At 50.9% G+C, this 19,267-nt stretch overlaps 1 protein-coding gene across 2 annotated transcripts in view; it reads left to right on the top strand.

The window, feature by feature from the left end:
- Positions 1 to 7,928: 7,928 nt before the first annotated feature.
- NHS (NHS actin remodeling regulator) overlaps positions 7,929 to 19,267 on the top strand; it is a 284,885-nt gene continuing 273,546 nt past the window's right edge. For both annotated transcript variants that reach the window (XM_060182977.1, XM_007539121.3), the window contains exon 1: positions 7,929 to 8,856. In XM_060182977.1, coding sequence (XP_060038960.1) covers positions 8,337 to 8,856 — 520 coding nt within the window. In that variant the 5' untranslated portion in view covers positions 7,929 to 8,336. The remainder of the gene's footprint in view (positions 8,857 to 19,267) is intronic.

Below are 19,267 nucleotides of genomic sequence, written 5' to 3'. Positions count from 1 at the left end.
GTCAGAGGGGGCCATGGTTGCATTTTAGGGACCAAATATAGCCACTTAACTTTCCAGTGGTGGCTCTTTGCTTCTGTAAGCTTGCCATGTTTTCCTCTCTGTGAAATGGCACTGATAAGTAACTTGGGATGGCATGGAATGACTAAATGTTTTTCCCATAAAAATGATCTAGGGGGAGTCAGCCAGTAGCGCAGCGGGTTAAGCGCACGTGGCACAAAGTGCAAGGACCTGCGTAAGGATCCCGGTTCAAGCCCCTGGCTCCCCACCTGCAGGGGGTTTGCTACACAGGCGGGGAAGCAGGTCTGCAGGTGTCTATCTTTCTCTCTTCCTCTCTGTCTTTCCCTCCTCTCTCCATTTCTTTCTGTCCTATCCAACAATGACGACATCAACAACAATAGCTACAACAATAAAAACAACAAGGGCAACAGAAAGGAAATAAATAAATAAATATCTAGAAAAGAAAGAACTAGGGAGCCAGGCATTGGTAAAACACAGATTACCATGTGTGAGGACCTGGGTTCAAGCCCCTGGTCCTTACCTGTGGGGGGGAAGCTTCAGTTGCTGCAGGCATCTCTCCTTCCCTCTGTCTCTCTTCCCCTCTCTCTTTAACCCTTTATTTAAAAAAAAAGTTCGGGAGCGGCAGAGTCGTGTAGGCACCGATCTCCAGTGATAACCTTGAAAACAAACAAAAAGCAAGGGTTTTCATTGACTCTCGAAAACACGTGGGTCTGGTGGCAAGCCTTTTGGGAAGGCATGGAAGGGTGAAGTGAGGAGGAGGAGGAGGTGGAGGAAGGGGACCTCAGTCACTATGGTCACCTGATGAGGTCAACAAGCCAGAGAGTGCCGGGAACTTCCTGGACCAAAAATATGAATGCTGGGACAGCTGGCTCAGGACAGACGCTTTCAGGAGCTTTCAGGAGTCCTGGCCTTGTGGCTCGGGGGCACTAGAGAGGAATGGACCCTGGCTGTCTCCTGATGTGTGAGGGTAGCAGGCTGGGGGCAGAGCTGAGGCTTCATGCTGTGTCTCCACATGTACAAAAATCTTCCTTTGGCTTTTAATACTTTGTTTATTTTGTTATTTGTGAAAAAGAGATACAGAGAGAAAGAGAAATAGAGATAGAGAGACTAGAGCACTGCAGAGCTCTGGCTGATGATGGTGCTGGGGATTGAACCTGGGATGTCAGAGCTTCAGGCAGGATAGTCTTTTGCAGAACCATTATGCTGTTGCCCTGGCCCTGCACAAAGATCTTGTTCCCCACTAGGCCACTGGGCATGGTGACACTGACAGGCTGTCTTTTCCATTTTACCCTCTCATGGGGGGTTAGTAGTGACTGAGTGAAAGGGTTTACAGAGAACGCTGAGCTGGGCATGGCTGTGGGGGCTCCCAAGCCTTAGTGAATTCCCTTTGTGAATTCCCTTTGAATGCTACCTTCCCTCCCATTCTGACTGAGAGCTCATGCCAATACACGTGTGCACAGGATGTGTGTGTGTGTGTGTGTGTGTGTGTGTGTAGACCAGGAGAGATCAACACATAGCTTGCCTGCCTGCTTCCTCAGAGCTCAGAGTGACACAGTGTGCTCAGGAATTCATGGGGAAGCCACCGCTCCTGGGCATGTTGGTGACTAGTGGGTAAGAAGAGTAGCCAGGCATCCCATCATGGCTCCGCGCATCACTGCACTTCCACTGACTTCAGTATTGTGTGCTGATTTGTTTACTGTTATTGCCACAAGGGTTATTCCTGGGGCTTGGTGCCAGCATGACGGAGCCACCACTCCTGGTGGCCATTTATTCATTTATTTATTGGCTCCCCCCTTTATTTGATAGAGCATAAAAATTGAGAGGGGGAGGGGAGTTAGAGAGACAGAGAGACACGTTAGTTCCTGCTTCACTGCTTGTGAAGCTTCCCCTTTGCAGATGGGGAGCAGGTGCTCGAACGTGGGTCCTTGCACATGGTAACTCATGCACTCAAATGGATGCACCACAGCCCGACCCCATTATTGTACTCCTGTAAAGTAGGGGTCAAAGCAAAGAGTGCATGTGTTATGGGGGGGGAGGTGGATACAGGGTCACAGGAGGGGTCTGCACTAGGCAGAGTACCAGAGGTCAGTGGCTCATTCTGAAGCAGTCTTGCACAGCTGTGGAAGGTCTCGTGGACATGTAGCCACCATTTTTTCTAAAGGTGTCCTCATTCACACCTTGCAGTGGACTGTGAAAACACCAAGCAACCACAGCAGCAAGTGCTTGTAACTGTTAGAACTTAGCAGCAAAAAAAGCAAATGATCCCATTCAAAAATGGGTAGAGGACATGAACAAAATATTCACTACAGAAGAGATCCAAAAGGTGAATAAACATATGAAAAATGGCTCCAAGTCATTTATTGTCAGAGAAATGCAAATAAAGACAACAATGAGATACCACCTCACCCCCTTGAGAATGTCATACATAAAAAATAACAGCAGTGATAGATGGCTGGAGAGGTTGTGCGGACAAAGGAACCCTCCTGCACTGCTGGTGGGAATGCAAATTGGTCCAGCCTCTGTGGAGAGCACTATGGAGAACTCTCACAAGGCTAGACATGACCCAGTAATTCCTCTCTTGGGGATATATCCTAAGGACTCTATGATACACAACCAAAAAGATACATGTACACCTATGCTCTAGCAACACAATTCATAGTAGCCAAAACCTGGAAGCAAACCAGGTGCCCCACAACAGATGAGTGGCTGAGAAAGCTGTGCTATATTTACACAATGGAATACTACGCAGCTATCACGAACAATGAACCCGCCTTCACTGGCCCATCTTGGATGGAGCTAGAAGGAATTATGCTAAGTGAGATAAGCCAGAAAGACAAAGATGAGTATGGGATGATCCCACTCACAAACAGAAGTTGAGAAAGAAGAACAGAAAGAGAAACTCAAAGCAGAATCTGATTGAGTTTGGAGTAGGGCACCAAAGTAAAAATCTCTGGGGGGATGTTTAGCTTCACTGAGGGGTGGTAGTGGTTGGAGCAGGGGGAGGGATACAGACCTTTGGTGGTGGGAATAGTGTTAATATACACTCCTCTTAACTTACAGTCTTACAAATCAGTATTTAATTAATATGATAGGGGAAAAATGGATCGAATGTTTCAAACTTTTTGATGCATAGAACATACCTCTGAGTATATGTTCCTTCAATCTAAGCACTTAAGACTTCAAATTGGTAATCAGGTTGAATTTTAGCATGGGCTCAAATTTTTAATACATCTCTAATAATGACATGTTCTTTGAAATAGTAAATCTTCTAAAAGCTTGGATCAGGGAGAACAGAAACAACTGGTCACATTACATTATAAGATACAGCTATATATAAATAGCATAAAAGAACATAAATTATGATGAGGTCTTGTATGCTACAGCAAATGCTAAAAAAAGGGATTTTCAAAGTTAACCCAGTTGCCGAATAATTAGGTTATAGCAATAACTGTCTATTGCATTCCCTTAGACAGCAAGAACCTTCCCCTTTCTCTATAAAGCCCATATTTCTCCCAGACTTGGAATCTCTAGGGTGGGGCTCACTTTCCTGCATGCTTCTCTCAATTCATACCAACTGATACTGCATCTGCTGATCCCAACCTAAGCAATGCAATCAGTCCCACCTTGGCATTTTACACTTCAGACTGTGTCCAGAGATGTCAGGCGTGGAATGTCAGCCCTTCAGTTTCATTACCCTGGTGAGACCTTTCCTAGCTCATAGGACTCCTTAATTCCATTTCAGGTGGCTCATTTCTTTTTTAAAAATTTTTATTTTTTTATTTATTTATTTTTCCCTTTTGTTGCCCTTGTTGTCTTTTAATTGTTGTTGTAGTTATTATTGTTGTTATTGGTGTCACTGTTGGATAGGACAGAGAGAAATGGAGAGAGGAGGGGAAGACAGAGAGGGGGAGAGAAAGATAGACACCTGCAGACCTGCTTCACCGCCTGTGAAGCGACTCCCCTGCAGGTGGGGAGCCGGGGGCTCGAACCGAGTTCCTTTTGCCGGTCCTTGTGCTTTGCGCCACATGTGCTTAACCCGCTGCACTACCACCTAACTCCCAGGTGGCTCATTTCTTAACAAAACCCCAGAACCTAGATATAGAGCAGGGCCTATTAGATAGGGTATATGTACGTGTACCCATAAGTTAGAGGAAAATATAGACCTTAAAGCAAAAGTGCACAATAGTTCGCAGTGAGTCAATAAATGGAGCGAGGAAGTAGAAAGACCTGAAAAGGCATCTTAAAGTACCTAATGAGATAGTTTCTACTTAGACCTAGATGTCCTTCTCACCTACCTCCTATTACATGTCCCTCAGTCACTCCAAAGCTAACCTTGTCAGACAAAATAAGGACCACAAAAGCTCAATAAGGGCAAGAGACTGGCACACTTTGATGATGACTCTTTAGTCACTACTAGGCCATCCTGTCACCTGGGGCCCTAGTTGGGGAGTCCTGGGATTCCCACACAGACATGATGGGCCTAGATCTAACAGATCCCTCTCTCCACTGTCACTATTCATCTCCATCAGGAACAACATAATGGACCCCTTTGTGGGCCCCTATAGGACCTTGCCCTCAATGTGGATCAACAATAGTAGGGAATGTTCCATTCTCTGAGGGGAGGTTGGACAACATACTCTGCCATTTGAGGAGATGGGTCCTGAAACTAGTGCAGCCTGGAATGTTCCTAGCCATGACCATAGACTGTGAGCTCAGACCTACAGGGATGCAGAGGTTACATAGACTCCTGTGCTGACTGTGGGCCCCAGATCAGATTAATGGGGTTTACAGTTAACAATATTCATATGCTTTCCCCATATTTGGGAGCTACTCTCTTCCCTGATCCGGCTTTCTGGTCCTTTTCCCCACCATGACACCATCTCCCCAGACAATAACCTGGGTCCACCTGTATGCCAGCTGCCAGACTCCAGCAAAAAAAAAAAAAAAAAGTCATGGGCCCCTAAAATATACCTAAAATAGACCTACTAGCTTTTTCCAAAATGGAGACCCCAAATCTTCAACTGCAATATTCTTGCCCTTAGGTTCATGATTAATTGATAATTTGTTCTTCTTTATATCTTAATTCTCTTTTAGCCACCGGGTTCAAGATGCTACCATGATGCCAGCCTGACTTCCCTGGGCAGAAGACCCCACCAATGTGTCCTGGAGCTCCACCTCCCCAGAGCCCTGCCCCACTAGGAAAAGAGAGAAACAGGCTGGGAGTATGGATCAACCTACCAATACCCATGTTCAGCTGGGAAGCAATTACAGAAGCCAGCCACTTTCTGTACCTCATAATGACTCTGGGTTCATACTCCCAGAGAGATAAAGAATAGGGAAGCTATCAAGTGATGGGATTAGATACAGAGTTCTGGTGGTGGGAATTGTGTGGAATTGTACCCCACCTATCCTATAGCCTTGTCGACATTTCCATTTTATAAATAAAAATTAAAAAAAGAATCTTGATAAATTTGAACGAAGAGCTTGCCTTCAGAGTTACACACACGCACACGCACACGCACACACACACACACACATTCATACATGTGCACGTACACCATGACAATGACTTTGAAGAGGTCACTAGGAGCTACCAGGTTTTTTTTTATATATATAATATTGCTGGGGCTTGGTGCCTACACTAGGAATCCACTGCTCCTGTATCCATCCTCCTTCTTCTCCTCCTCCTTCTCCTTCTCCTTCTCCTTCTTCTTACTATTACTATTATTATTATTACTATTATTATTATTATTATTTTGGATAGGACAGAGAGAAATTGAGAAGTGAGGGGAAGACAGAGAGGGTGAGAGAAAAAGATAGACACCTGTAGACCTGCTTCACTGCTTGTGAAGTGACTCCCCTCTGCAGGAGCCTGGGGCTTGAACCGGCGTCTTTGTCAGGGTCCTTGTGCTTTGTAGTATGTGTGCTTAACCTGGTGCAAAACTGCCTGGTCTCCTGTTTTTGTTTTGTTTTGTTTTGTTTTTCTGTTTGTTTGTTTTGGTGTGTGTGGGGAGTTATTGAGAGCAATGTTGATCAAAAGACCAAATCAAAGTGTTTTATTTCCAGCCTGAAAGCTTTATTAGGGAGTGACTAGGATGCCAAGCTCCCCCCTCTTTTTTTTCCCCTCAGAGTTGAGCTGTGCCTGGCATCATCCTGAAGGCAGCACTGGCCTGTGCAGGTGACCATTATCCTGGGTGCAGGGAGGGCAGCCAGCCTGCTCTTGAAGTGCTAGAATTGGACCCTTCTTGGATGAGGGGCAGCCCCCCCCACTCGCCTGCCTGCCCTCCCTTTCAATCACCTCTCTGGAGAACAGGGGCATTTGGGTCCCCAAAAGGGAACTGCTAGTCCTAGAAGCTGCCTTGGGGAGCCAGACCCCAGCGGCTCATTGCTCATGTCAGAGTCTGGCTGGCCCAGCCGCCGGCGCCCTTGAATGCTATTAATAGGACAGTGCCGGAGACGGGAGTGAGAGACAGGGCAGACTTGCCATGATGCTTGCAAACTGGATGCTTTTAATACCCCTCATTGTTCTCCATGCCTCAGTCTGTTTGGGGAGGAGTGTGTGGCTTGGCTACTTAGCCCAGCTCATGTTCAGAATTTGGAACAGACTGAAAAGTCAAGCCAAATCTGAAAACACCCAGCTCCACGCCTAGGTCCCTGATAGACAATTCCAGAAAAGGAGACCCTTTTCCAGAATATTCTTTCTCTCTCCCCTCACCCCAACACTTTTTTTTTTTTAAGATCTGGAAACAAAGACAACTTGAAAGTTGCAAGACATAGAGAGTGAATCTACAGATGCCCTTTTCCTTAGACTCACTCAAAATCTGGAATATTCTGCCATGCACTATCAAACCTCTCCAGCCCGGGTCTTTCATGAACCAGGAAGACATTCCCTTGACAAACACATTCTTCATTTTTAAAGGTAGAATAAGGGGAGGGTCCTTGGGAGCCTTTATAAGCAAGGTGTGGGTCAGGCCCAATTGTGGAGTGTGGAGCCTGGCCAGGCCAGGCGCAGGGCGGGGTGGGGAGGAACGAGGTAGGAGAGAGGCAGGAGAGAGGCAGGGAGACACCGCAGCGGCAGTCTGCAGGCCTTTATTGTTGTCATAAAACATATTTTTTCCATGTTCTTTTTAGACACATGAAATGAAGGCTACATTCCCAAGATCTGGCTTGTGGCTTTAAAGTAAAAAATACTTTTACAATATACTTTTTGGAGTGAAGAAAGCATGTATTTTATTAACATCCCCCCCCCCCTTAGGTTGAAGACTGCAGGAGTGCAATCACAACGCATGCCTCCTAAGAAATTTTATCTGTTAGTCACTGAAGGGGGAAACTTTCCTTTCTTTGCTAAGTCACCATTTCTCTGACAGAAAACTTTACTATCCCAGTGCTCCTTGACAGGGAGGTGACCTCCGGCATCTGTCACCTAGCATGCCAGTGAGTTTTGCCAGCAGTTTTCTGGGGGTGGGTTTCTGCTCTTGGTGGGCTGGGTCTCATTCGTGACATTCTAGGAACTGTGTGGTGCCTGGGAAAGGGTAGCCTGGCCACTGGGACACGCCCCTCCAGGTCCCCCCTCCCGGCTACCTGGCTGGGCGCAGGACACTCCAGGGGCAGCGCCTGACAGCCCTGCCCCCCAGAACCCACGGGACTTGCCCCGAGCTGGGGTTCAGGGAAGCAACGTGCCCCCCACGTGCCAAATGTGTGGCACCCCTCCGCTCCTCCCCCCCTCGGGCTCGCTACCCTGCCCCCAACCGGCTCCAGGCCGCCCGCCCCAGCCCGCAGCGGCAGTGACTCCCAGCGGCCGCATAGGGCGCTGCGGCCCCCGCGCCGGGTCACCCCCGCCCTGCGTCCTGCCCCCGCGCCGCCTCCTGCGCCGGGGTGGAGGAGGGCTCCGCGCTCCGGGTTTTCCGAGCGTCTCTCTCAAACCTCCTCCCCGCCCCGAGAGGGACGCCAGCCCGGGCGCAGACGCTCCCCGGAGCGGCGAGGGGCGCGGGGAGAGGCCTGCGCCTGGGGACTTTCAAACTGCGGCGCGCACCCCGCACGGCGGCCGGCCGGCGCTCACCGCAGCGCCCCGCGCACACACCCACTGCGCCCGCGGCGGGAGGCGGGAGGCGGGGGATGGGGCCGCGCCGGGCGGGCAGCGCGTGAGGACAGCCCGCAGCCCGCGCCCGTCACCAGCCACCCGCCACCCGCCAAGCAGGGCGGGCGAGGCCAGGTGAGCGCCCAGCCCCGCGCCCGCACGCCTTTCCGGGGACCCCGCCCTCCCGCCCCGGCGCTCCAGCACACCCGCACACCCGCAAGTCGCGGCCCGGCGGCGCGGGATGCCTTTCGCCAAGCGGATCGTGGAGCCGCAGTGGCTGTGCCGGCAGCGGCGCCCGGCGCCCGGCCCGGAGGACGACGCGGACGCGGGCAGCGCCGAGCCGCCGCCACCGCCCCTGCAGCCGCCCGGCCGACGGGACGAGCCCGCGCCCCCCGCGCCCGAGGAGCCTTCCCGCGCGCCCCCCGTGCCCCCCGGCCCCCCCAGCCCGGTGGAGGAGCCGCCGCCGCCGTCGCCCGAGGACGAGGGCGAGGGCGAGGGCGAGGAGGGCGCGCCCGGGGGCCAGGAGGCGGTCTCCGCGGCGGCGGCTGTGCTACTCATGCTGGACCTGTGCGCCCTGAGCAACGCGTCGCTGGCCCGCGTCCTCCGGCAGCTCTCGGACGTGGCCCGGCACGCGTGCAGCCTCTTCCAGGAGCTCGAGGGCGACCTCCAGCTCACCCAGCGCCGCGTCTGGGCGCTGCAGGGCAAGCTGGGCGGTGTGCAGCGCGTCCTCGGCGCCCTGGACCCCAAGCAGGAGGCCGTGCGTGAGTACCAGCAGCTTGCACCTTACGCGCGCCCCGCGCCCACTTCCCGCTCAACTCCCGGGCGGGGTGCGTGCGGGCCCTGGGGGAGAAAGTTGAAGGAGAGACCGCTGGCCGGGAGGGGGCGTTTCTGGGGGCGCAGGAAGGCCCAGGAGTGTCTTTCGCCCCGGGTTCTCGGGTCACTTCTCTCCCAGTGTGTGTGTGATGTGTGTGTGTGTGTGTGCAACTTTCCTGGCTTCCAGCAGCCCAGCCCTCCGAGTCCTGCAGCTCCCCTTGCTAGTCCTCCAAGCGTGTTGGGGGGCACGTGGAGTGGTGGCTGCCCGCTGTGGCTCCTGCAGCGCCTCGCCCGCCCTGTCACTCCTGCGGTGACCCCACGGGCTGCCCCGAGCCCCGAATATGTGCTCTGCGTGGGTGGGCCGTGAGTGCGGAGTGAACTCTGAGGAGCGCCGGGGCCAAGCAGCCCCCCGCCCTGCCCCGCCCGGTGAGGACTGTCCCTGACCCAGGGGGGCAGCTAACACACGCCGCGGGAGCTCACTCCTCCGTGCTCAGTATGTCATCTGCCCTCGGGGGCTTCCGCAGGCGCCCCCTCCCACCGTGCACGCTCTCCGGGTTCTGCCCGAGTGTGTACGGCCCCCAGCGGCTCTGCAGCTCGAGGAACTTCGCTCAGGAGACATCTCGGCGCTCCCCGCACATGCCTGTATGGCCTCTGTTATCCAGGGGCACGCAGTGGCGGCCCGGGCGGCTGCGGGGCGCTGGCCGGGGGCGCCCGGTCCGGCTGCGGCGCTGGCGGCCAAGGTGATGTCAGCGCAGGGCCTTACATAAGCCGGCCCACTGCAGCCTAGCGCGGGGCGGAGCGGGGCGGGGCGGGGACGCTGTCCCCGCACCTTCCCCGCGCATTTCGGGCCACCTCTGCCCCGCACCCGGGCCCGGCCTCCACGCAAAACCTCCCCCGGACCCTCATCGCCCTGGATAAAAGCCCTTTGAACCCCGGCCGACCCGGGGATTGGCTACTTTTCTGCAATAGTAATAATAATAAGCGTAATGAAGAAATTATGTGCGATATCGTTTTTCGCAGCTATAAAAGACCCGGAGTTGGGTTAATGACTGGTTGTTTAAAAGGGCAATTCCGGGGATGAGTTCTGGAAAGAATTAAGACTGCTGGAGGCCAAATCGTATTTTACTTTTGGGACTTGAAGTGAGCGCTTTAATCCTGCCTCCCTTCCCCCAAACCACACGAATGGGCTGGGCTGGGCCTTCACTTTCAGGCACGCTGAGATCCGATCCTGGGAGTGCGGTCTGCGAGCCCCCTTCAAAAGGACTTGAGGGAAGTTCTGCAGACGGTTGAGAGGTGCATACACTTCCCGTGTGTGTGTGTGTGTGTGTGTGTGTGTGTGTGTGTGTGTGACACAGACTGCCCCTTAAATGTGAGGGCACACGTGAAACTCAGTGCTAGCCAGAGCAGACTGTCCTCTTGTTCCCCCTTGAGTGGCAGCCTCAGGTGATTCTGTATCTGGAACTTAGGAGCCCATCCCAGGCTTTCTACCTGAAGTGCCCACTAATGTGTAATGGAGAATAGGGCAAGTGTGCCCCGCTGAATAAATGCCTACACTGCCCACAATGCCTACACTGCTTAAGCTTTCATACCTGCTGGAATCAGGGAGCTGGGGTTATTCTAACAGCCAGGGGGAGGGCACAGGATCACCCCGCAGGGCACAGCTCTTCTACCAGGTTGCCTCCGCCCGTTGTGACCAGGCCTCTCTTCTGGGCCATGCAGTTGTGGGATGGTGCTGTTCTTGTTTGGCGTTAGGAGAGACTTTGCCTTGAGCAGCAGAAGCACAGCTGAGCAGTGCTTTTTCCCAGGACATGGGCAGACACAGATTTCTGTCCTGGTACTTTATTGGGACCCCAGGAAACCCAGTCAGGGAGTGGACAAATGAGGTAGGGAAGGGAGAAAAACACATGTTTGCTTGTGTGTGGGCGTGTATGCTCACACACAGGGTCACGCTCATGGACCTATGCACACACTCACGTGTGTTTGGACACCTGCACTCACACTTATGCACCCTGTACACCCACCCCCAAACACACACAAACATGCCTACACTCACATGATGTGAACCTATTCCCACTGTGCATGCCTGGGGTGCAGTCCCGCACACACCTCAGCAGTATTCCACGGAGGAGCCAGAAAGCTGGATTTGTACCCCTCCCACTGTCAAGTAGCCCTGGCGGTGTGCATAGCCAGCTCTGAGGGCCTGCCTTCTGTGGCAGGCGCAGGGGCCAGGCAGAGGCACAGGCAGCCTCTGGTGTGTGTGTGTGGGGGGGAGGTGGGGCGTGGGGGGGAGGGCTTGGGAGGCCAAAGGGGCAGCATGGGCCTCCAGGGGCATCTGCCACATTATACCATCATACATGTCCCCTTGCTTTGTCCAGGGCCCTCTGCGAGTGTTCAAATGGAGTGGAATCTGGACAGTGGCCCCTGCTCCGTCAGTTCCTCCTTGGTGGGTGTTTGAATGCCTCCACACCCCCTGTGTAACCTTCCCACCCTGGTCACCATTCTCCATGCGCTCTCTGTGCATGCGGCTTCATCCTCTCACAGCTGCTTCCTGTTCTCCGAGACGGGTTGGGAAGCTGGCGATTTATTTATTTATTTTTGTAGGAAGTCACTCTGGGAGCCAGCCTGGAGGCTGGTAGGCCAGTTAGACAGTAGGGCTGCTGCTACTGCTGCTGGTGGTTAGGACTGGGCTCTGGGCTCAAGGGAAAGCTTCGAAAATGGTGTTGCTGTTTAGGCCCGTGGAGATTTCACAGAGGAGGGGAAGGGCTGCTGCTTGGGGAGAGAAGGGGAATCCTGGAACAGCTGCCAGGGGATGATCAGAGCCACCTTTCCTCCATGGGAAGTGGGGCAAGATGGCTACAGGGCAGAGGGGCTGAGGGGTGGGTGGGCTAAGTGGATGGACGTTGGTGGGCTGGGGTGTTCCCGGAGGCTTCCATCTGTTCTCTTGATGCAGTCAGTGGTGAGGTCATCAGTGGAGGGAGTGCTAGTAATGTGAGGAGAGCCAAGTATTAACGTTATCTCAGGGAGGTGAGGGGAATGCAGTAAGGAAATGTATTGGTACTACCTGGCTTCTTAGCCTTCAGAGATTTCATTTGTTTGTTTATTTATTTATTATTTCCTCCTGCGTTATGACCGGGGTTCAGTGTGGCATTATGAATCCACCACTCGTGCGGGTCATTTTTTTCCCTACTTTTTTTTTAACTGGATAGGACAGAGAGAAATTGAGAATGGAGGGGAAAAAGAGAGAGGGAGAGGAAGACAGACACCTGCAGACCTGATTCACTGCTTGTGAAGCATCCTCTCTACAGGTAGGGAGCGGGTGACTCAAACCTAGGCCCTTGTACCTGTTCACGTGTGCTTAACCAGGTGTGCTACTGCCTGTCCTTCATGCTCTTAGCTTTTTGGAAGCTTTCCCAAGGCTTTGGAATTCCTACATGGGTCTCCAGCCCAAGTTGTTCATCCTTAGACATTTGAATGTGCTTGACTTCTTGGTTGCTCTCAGTCAGATTTAGCTACTGATTTTTTTTTAAATATTTTATTTATTTATTCCCTTTTTTTTCCATTGTTGTAGTTATTATTGTTGTCGTTGTGAAGCGACATGTGAAGTGACTCCCTTGAAGGTGGGGGAGCCGGGGGCTCGAACTGGGATCCTTACACTGGTCCTTGTGCTTCGTGCCACCTGCGCTTAACCCGCTGTGCTACTGCCTAGCTACTAAGTTTTAAAGTCAGCTTTACGTTCACATTTCATATTGGTACAGAAGAACAATGCCTAGACTGTCAGCGTAGAACTTGGTTAGTTTTCATAAAGTAGACAATCCACGTTGCCATTACCCAGAGCCAGAAATAAAACATGACCGTGTCCTGAAACCCCCTGCAAAACCCTGGAGCCAGCCAGTCACTAGTCGCCTCCCTAAAGGTGACCAGCGTCCTGTCGTCTACCTCTGTTCACCCAACCATGTCTGTTAGGCCCTGCCATGTTACTGCATATGCAATAGACCCTTTATTCTCATTGCTGAATAAATTCTCATTGTATCAGTCCTGGTGATGGCTATTTGGGGATATTTCCAGTGTAGAATCATTTGCACAAACATTTTTCTTCCTTCCTTCCTTCCTTCCTTCCTTCCTTCCTTCCTTCCTTCCTTCCTTCCTTCCTTTTTTTGTTGCCCTTGTTTATTTTATTGTTGTAGTTATTGTTGTTGTTATTAATGCTATCGTTATTGGCTAGGACAGAGAGAAATGGAGAGAGGAGGGGAAGACAGAGAGGGGGAGAGAAAGACAGACACCTGCAGACCTGCTTCACCGCCTGTGAAGTGACTCCACAGCAGATGGGGAGCCGGGGGCTCGAACTGGGATCCTTCTGCCGGTCCTTGAGCTTTGGGCCACCTGCGCTTAACCCGATGCACTACTGCCCGACTCCCGGCACAAACATTTTTCTATGTGCCTTCTTCTTCTTTATTTTTCTATGTGAACCTATGTATACACAGCTGTTTGGAAGGCAGCTGAAAATAGGACATAATTGCTGGACCAAAGGGGATGGATAGGCTTGGCTTTAGTAGCTACTTCCTAATAGTTTTCTAGACTGGTTGTACCCATTTCCATTCCCAGAAGCCCCTAGAAGTTCAGTTGTCCCATGTCCTCATCAACACTGATATTATCTTGTGAACTGCAGCTGCTCTGGTGGGTAGATAATAAAGAGCTCATCATGGCTTGGATTTGCATGTCTCTGATGACCTACCTGTGTAGAGATCTGTGACCATTTGGATGTATTCTTTCGTAAGTTACTTGTTGAAAGCCTTAGCTTATTTTTGAAAAAACATTTTTTTAGTATTTATTTATTTTCCCTTTTGTTGCCCTTGTTGTATTTTTATTGTTGTGGTAGTTATTATTGTTGTTGTTATTGATGTTGTTGTTAGATAGAACAGAGAGAAATGGAGAGAAGAGGGGAAGACAGAGGGGGGAGAGAAAGACAGACACCTGCAGACCTGCTTCACCGCCTGTGAAGCGACTCCCCTGCAGGTGGGGAGCCGGGGGCTCGAACTGGGATCCTTACGCCGGTCCTTGTGCTTTGTGCCACCTGCGCTTAACCCGCTGTGCTACTGTCCAACTCTCCCCACCTTTTTTTTATTTTAGTAAGCTTTATTGTACCTCTTTATTGTCTTACAGGAGTTCATTATAGATTGTGAATTTGTGAGCCATAGGTGTTGCAAATGCTTCCTCTTCGTAACTTGCCTTTTCACTTTCTTGTTGTTAACGTTCTGTATGCAAAAGTTCTAGTTTATTAATATTAGTCTAGTTTATTAATATTTTTAAAAGGTTGTTAAATATCTTTCTGTATTTATTTATTATTGGATAGAGACAGAGAGAAATTGGAAAGGGAGGGGGAGAGAGAGGGAGAGAGACAGAGAGACACCTGCAGCCCTGCTTCACCACTTGTGAAGCTTCCCCCCTGCAGGTGGGCGCCAGGGGCTTGAACCTGGGTCCTTGTGCGCTGGAATGTGCGCGCCTAACCAGATGTGCCACCACCTGGCCCCTGTTTATTACTTCTGTAATTTATGGTTAGGTTTTTTTTTTTTTGGTAGGTACTGTATTTATTGTTCTTAAATTCTTATGTTCTAGAAGCTTTTTCCTTTGTCATTTAGATCCATATTTTGTATGGAATTGATACTAGTGACTGGTGTGAAGTCAGGTACAAGGTTACGTTGTCTGTACAAATACACAGTGAACCCCTCCTTTCGGAAAAGGACGTTCTTTTCCACATCGCACTGCGGTGGCTCCTTAGCCGTCCGTGCTTCACGTGCACTGGTTATATGCCTTGGCTTTCCTTATGGACTTCAGCTACGTGTCAGGCCCTGTGTTCAGGTCTTGCTATTAAGTACCTTCTTTAATTAATCTTCACAATGACTCTACAGGGAAAGAGCTTCTGTTCACTGAGAGCAAACAGATTGCTTGAGCCACCAAAGGCTGTGCTGGAGCCTAGATTAGGATCTGGGTCTCAGTGCGCAAACTATCTTCCCAAACACTTGCCTCCTCTCTCCTAAACCACCACGCAAATACTCTGCTAACCTCCAGGCTCTTATCTGTATGCTCCTGTCTGTTTGATAGTCCTCGTCTGGCCCTGCTACGCCTTGTCCTTCCTTGTCTTCTCTCTCTCCCCCGCCTTGTTTCTCCATGCTAATCATCCTGGAATACTGGGCGCTCCCCAACCTGCCAGCTTTTCTCATTCTTTTTACCTATGAGTATACTCCTCTTTCCTTCTGGAGCGTTCTCACTGGCTAATTCCAGCTTACTCTTTGACACTCAGCTGACACATCATCTCCTCCTGATTCCTCGGCCCCCACCTCCCAGGCCTACCAGATCGCGGGCACGGTTCTCTCTGTCAGGACAGCACCCAGCACTGGCCCTAGGTCGCACTTTCTCAACCCTCGCCTTGCAGGCTGAAGGCTGCTTGCTGCAAACTCCTGTGACTTTGCCTAGAGCTTTTATTTCCTGGCTAATGGGCCATGCGTGGCCTCGCACAGGAAGCCGTGTTCTACGCTCTCTACCGGGATGTCCCCAGTAGGGTGAGCTCCAGTTGCTCATGGCAGGGACTGGTTCGCCTTCCTTTCTCCAGCCTATGGACTCTTACCTGTTGACTGTTCATCCCTGGTGTCGCATCCCGCCTTTAGACCACATGCGCTTGAACTCGCACACACACATTGGTCCTGGGCAAACCCAGGCCGCTAGAAGGGCGAAGACCTCACACTGGGAGTGCGGTACAGGTGATGTTTTTTTTCTTGACGCAGTCTTCCCCGGGATTCGTCTGTTGGTCATGGAACCAGCCCCACCCAGACACTCGGCAGTGGGTCTGCAGGTCATATGCTCCCCTTTAGTGGGGCCACCGTTTGAACCTGTGTGTTGGCATAGGAGAGCTGTAGTGCTTCCGGGTGAGAGGTCTAAGATGAAGAAGACATATCTCCCTACCTCCCCACTGTCCTCAGGCAGCCTGACAGTGTACTTCTCGCCCAGTGGAGTGGGTCAGTGATAGCCTCAGGAGGGCCACCCATCCTCTCTGAGAAGTGCTGCTTCAACCAGAGTGGGCACAGTGGCTGTGAACTGCAGAAAGAAACCCGGAAGGAACACACTGGGTGGGTTGATGTCTCGGGTTGATATGGCAACCCTCATCATGGATCATTCTGTTTAGGGAAAGACAATCTTTTCCTTCCCATTGTCTTCAGTTCTCTCCAGCCCCTTTCTGCAGTCTGGTTAATGTGTGTGTGGGGGGATAGGATGGGGGGATGAGGTAGGGGGGCTTAGTAGCTATGGTTAGGTTTGCTTTTCCTCCTGGCTGTGCTCGGGGGAACTTCTCAGAGGCATTATGAGACCCTAACAGCTCTGTTGAAAGCTGCTTTTAAACCCATCATGAAGCAGCTGAGAAGAAAGCAATCTTTCTGAGGTTAACGATACATGCCTGTAATTTCCTCATAACCAGTAACAGCGACCCATTTCTTTCTAGACTTTTCATGTTGTACTGGATTGGGCTCTTCAGTCAAAACTAGCGAACCACTTTATTCAGGGAAATCTTTGGGGGTTCTGGTGGGCTGTTGCTGCTAGGATGGTTAACAATAAAAATTTCTTTCTACTTGTTTGTGGGGTCCTTTCCTACACATGGCTACTATGAAGGTATGAATTCTGCTCGAGCTCTCAGAAACATTTTCAGTCTCAAAAGCTTCTAGTCTGCCTCTAGTGGGTGTAGTTCTGGTGAAGCTTTCACCCACTGTCCCATTTTACCTGAGTCTTAAGGATTCCCTGCTGTTAACTGACACTTGGAAATTCTGAGGGACAAAGGCAATTTTAAATGTAGGTGGAATTTTTTTTTGACAGTTCAGTTTTTTTTTTTTTTTTTTTACTCTACTAAAAATCATGGGACACGACCTTTGGTGAGGCACTCTGTTAAAAAAAAAATCATGTGAGGGGGCTGAGGATTTTTGCACAGTGATTGTGCAAAAGACTCTCATGCCTAAGGCTCCAAGGTCCCAAATTCAATCCTTGGCACCACCGTAAGCCAGGATGGAGCATTGCTCTGGTTTTAAAAAAAAATCATAAAAAGACTGTGCCTGGAACAGAAAAATCAAATCTCAAACATTCCTTCTGCCTCAAGAATTCTTCGTGAATTCCGTTTTGCTAATAAACGAGAAGAAAAGAAAAATGCAATGCCGTGGGAATGGTTTCTGAGTGTAAGGCTGTCATCCAAAAGTCTAAATTTGTTGACACAAGGCTTTGGAGAGCCCTCCTGCCAGGCTGTGGACCCACAAAGGTCAGAGAATCTGTCTAATGCATCCTTTCAAATGACCGAGACTGGCATAGTCAACTTTTGTTTTGACGTTAATGTCCACCTTTCAACCCGGTAATGAACACGAGCAGGTCGAGGTGTGCTGAGATAGGATTCTGAGCATGTGGGCATCCATTTGCTGATCCTTACTTTCCCGGAGTAGCAAGTGCTACAGGAATCAAGTGCATTACACAAAAGTTGGAGAAGTCTAGAGACGATCTTAGAGTTGGGAAAGACCTTAGCACCCAGCGAAATTCAACCTGCCACTCAGGCTGGGACTCTATTTACTTTCTGTCAGTGATTTAATGTATTTATTATTATTTACCAGAGCACTGCTCAGCTCAGGTTTATGGTGGTGTGGGGGATTGAGCCTGGGGCTTTGGAGCCTCAGACATGAGAGTCTCTTTGCATAACCATTATGCTATCTTCCTCAGCCGATTCAATATCGATTTACAAAGTGATAAGATAACAGGGGTATAATCCCACACCTTTCCCACCACCAGACTTCTGTGTCCCCATCCCCTCCACTGGGAACTGCAGTAGTTCTCCCAAGATCATGGATATGGGTTAGCCATTATCTCTATAGCCATATATACTTAGCTGGGACTCTTTTGTAAAAGGTGCCCCCAAAGATGTTCCACCTGTTGGTAGTCTCCATACCCTGTGAGACTCCCGGGAGTGGGAAGTGGCCCAATTTAATGGCTGGATGGTTCCCATTGGTGAACGACTCGTATGTACATGGAGGCTATACCCGTGCTGTTGGAATGCCAGACTTCAAGTTCTGGCGTCCGGAGCCACGCGGAATCTGCTTATAGCTCCTTTCCAGGATGTCTCGGCGTGTCTAGAGTTACCAGTGTGGCCCCCACCGAGCTCCCTTCAGCCCAGGCACAACGACACTGGCTCTTCAGCCAGCCTCCTGGCGCCAGCTCCCCATCTCTTTCCATTCTGGTCACTTCTGTGCCCACTCGATCTGGCTGCTGTAACCATTGAGCGGCACCACTGGTGTCTTATTTCTCCTCTGGACCCTCTGACTTCTTCCCTTTTCGGTGACAGTTGTCTTACATGACGCTCCCTCTCTTCCATTTTGTGCGGTTGGTATTTTGACCTGATTGTTTGCAAGACTCTCCCATTGTCTCTGCCAAATTGAACCTTGCGTGCTGTGCTCTTTCATTTCCAATCAGCGGTGATGGTTTCCAGTCTTGATTCAGTGTGTCAGCTGCTGCCCACACCATTTTGCTCTCTTCAGCCATCTCCCACATGTTGGATGAAACGAGCGCTCAGATGGACTCGAGGCCAGCGCCCACTGGCAGGTGGTACTGCACCGTCCCTCTGGGCTGATGCCTGCTCCTCACGCCTTTCCACCTGCACCGTTGTTGTTGCAGCGGCCGGCCGCCGACGATTCTCCTCATATCCCCACTCAAACCGCATTTCCCCACCTTGCCGCAAGGTCTGTCATCATGAGCGATTGTCAGAAGGGCTGCTGAAATCAGGACGTCACATGTCTGTAGCATTCCTTTGATCTCCCAGTCTAATAACCCTGCCTGAAAAGGAAATGAGGTTAATCTGGCTCCAATTGGACCCACTTAGGGCAATCAGAGGGGGCTTTTACATTTGCTTGTAGACACTGGATAAAAAGTTGATTTTAGGGACTCTGAATTGCTGTTTCGACCCTGCAGTACCTTCTCTCTCTGTGCCCAGTTGTCCATTCCTCTGGCTCCGAGGTGTTTGGCTTATAAGAGGCAGTGGCTCAGAGTGTTTGTCCTCTCCTTCCTAAGGATCTCTGAGAACCTTAAGTCCTTGTTCTTTTTGGCTTGAGGAAAAAGGAAGCCTACAATCCGTGACCCTTGGAGTTTGCTGAGGCTCTGTCTGAGTTGGGCCTGCAAGTGAGTGGTTTTTCAAATTGCTGGGAAGCAAGCGAGTATTTGGCCAGAGTGTGGTTCCAGTCAGGTCTCAGGGGCTCAGATCGCTCTGCCACCCCTTCAGGGCCCTATGACTTTGGACAGTTTCCTATTTCCTTACCCATATCTATGAAGACTGGAGACACATCTAAGATT

This window comes from Erinaceus europaeus, chromosome X (genome assembly GCF_950295315.1).
Source record: "Erinaceus europaeus chromosome X, mEriEur2.1, whole genome shotgun sequence".
NCBI lineage: Eukaryota > Metazoa > Chordata > Mammalia > Eulipotyphla > Erinaceidae > Erinaceus > Erinaceus europaeus.
This window is presented reverse-complemented; position numbering and strand designations above follow the sequence as displayed.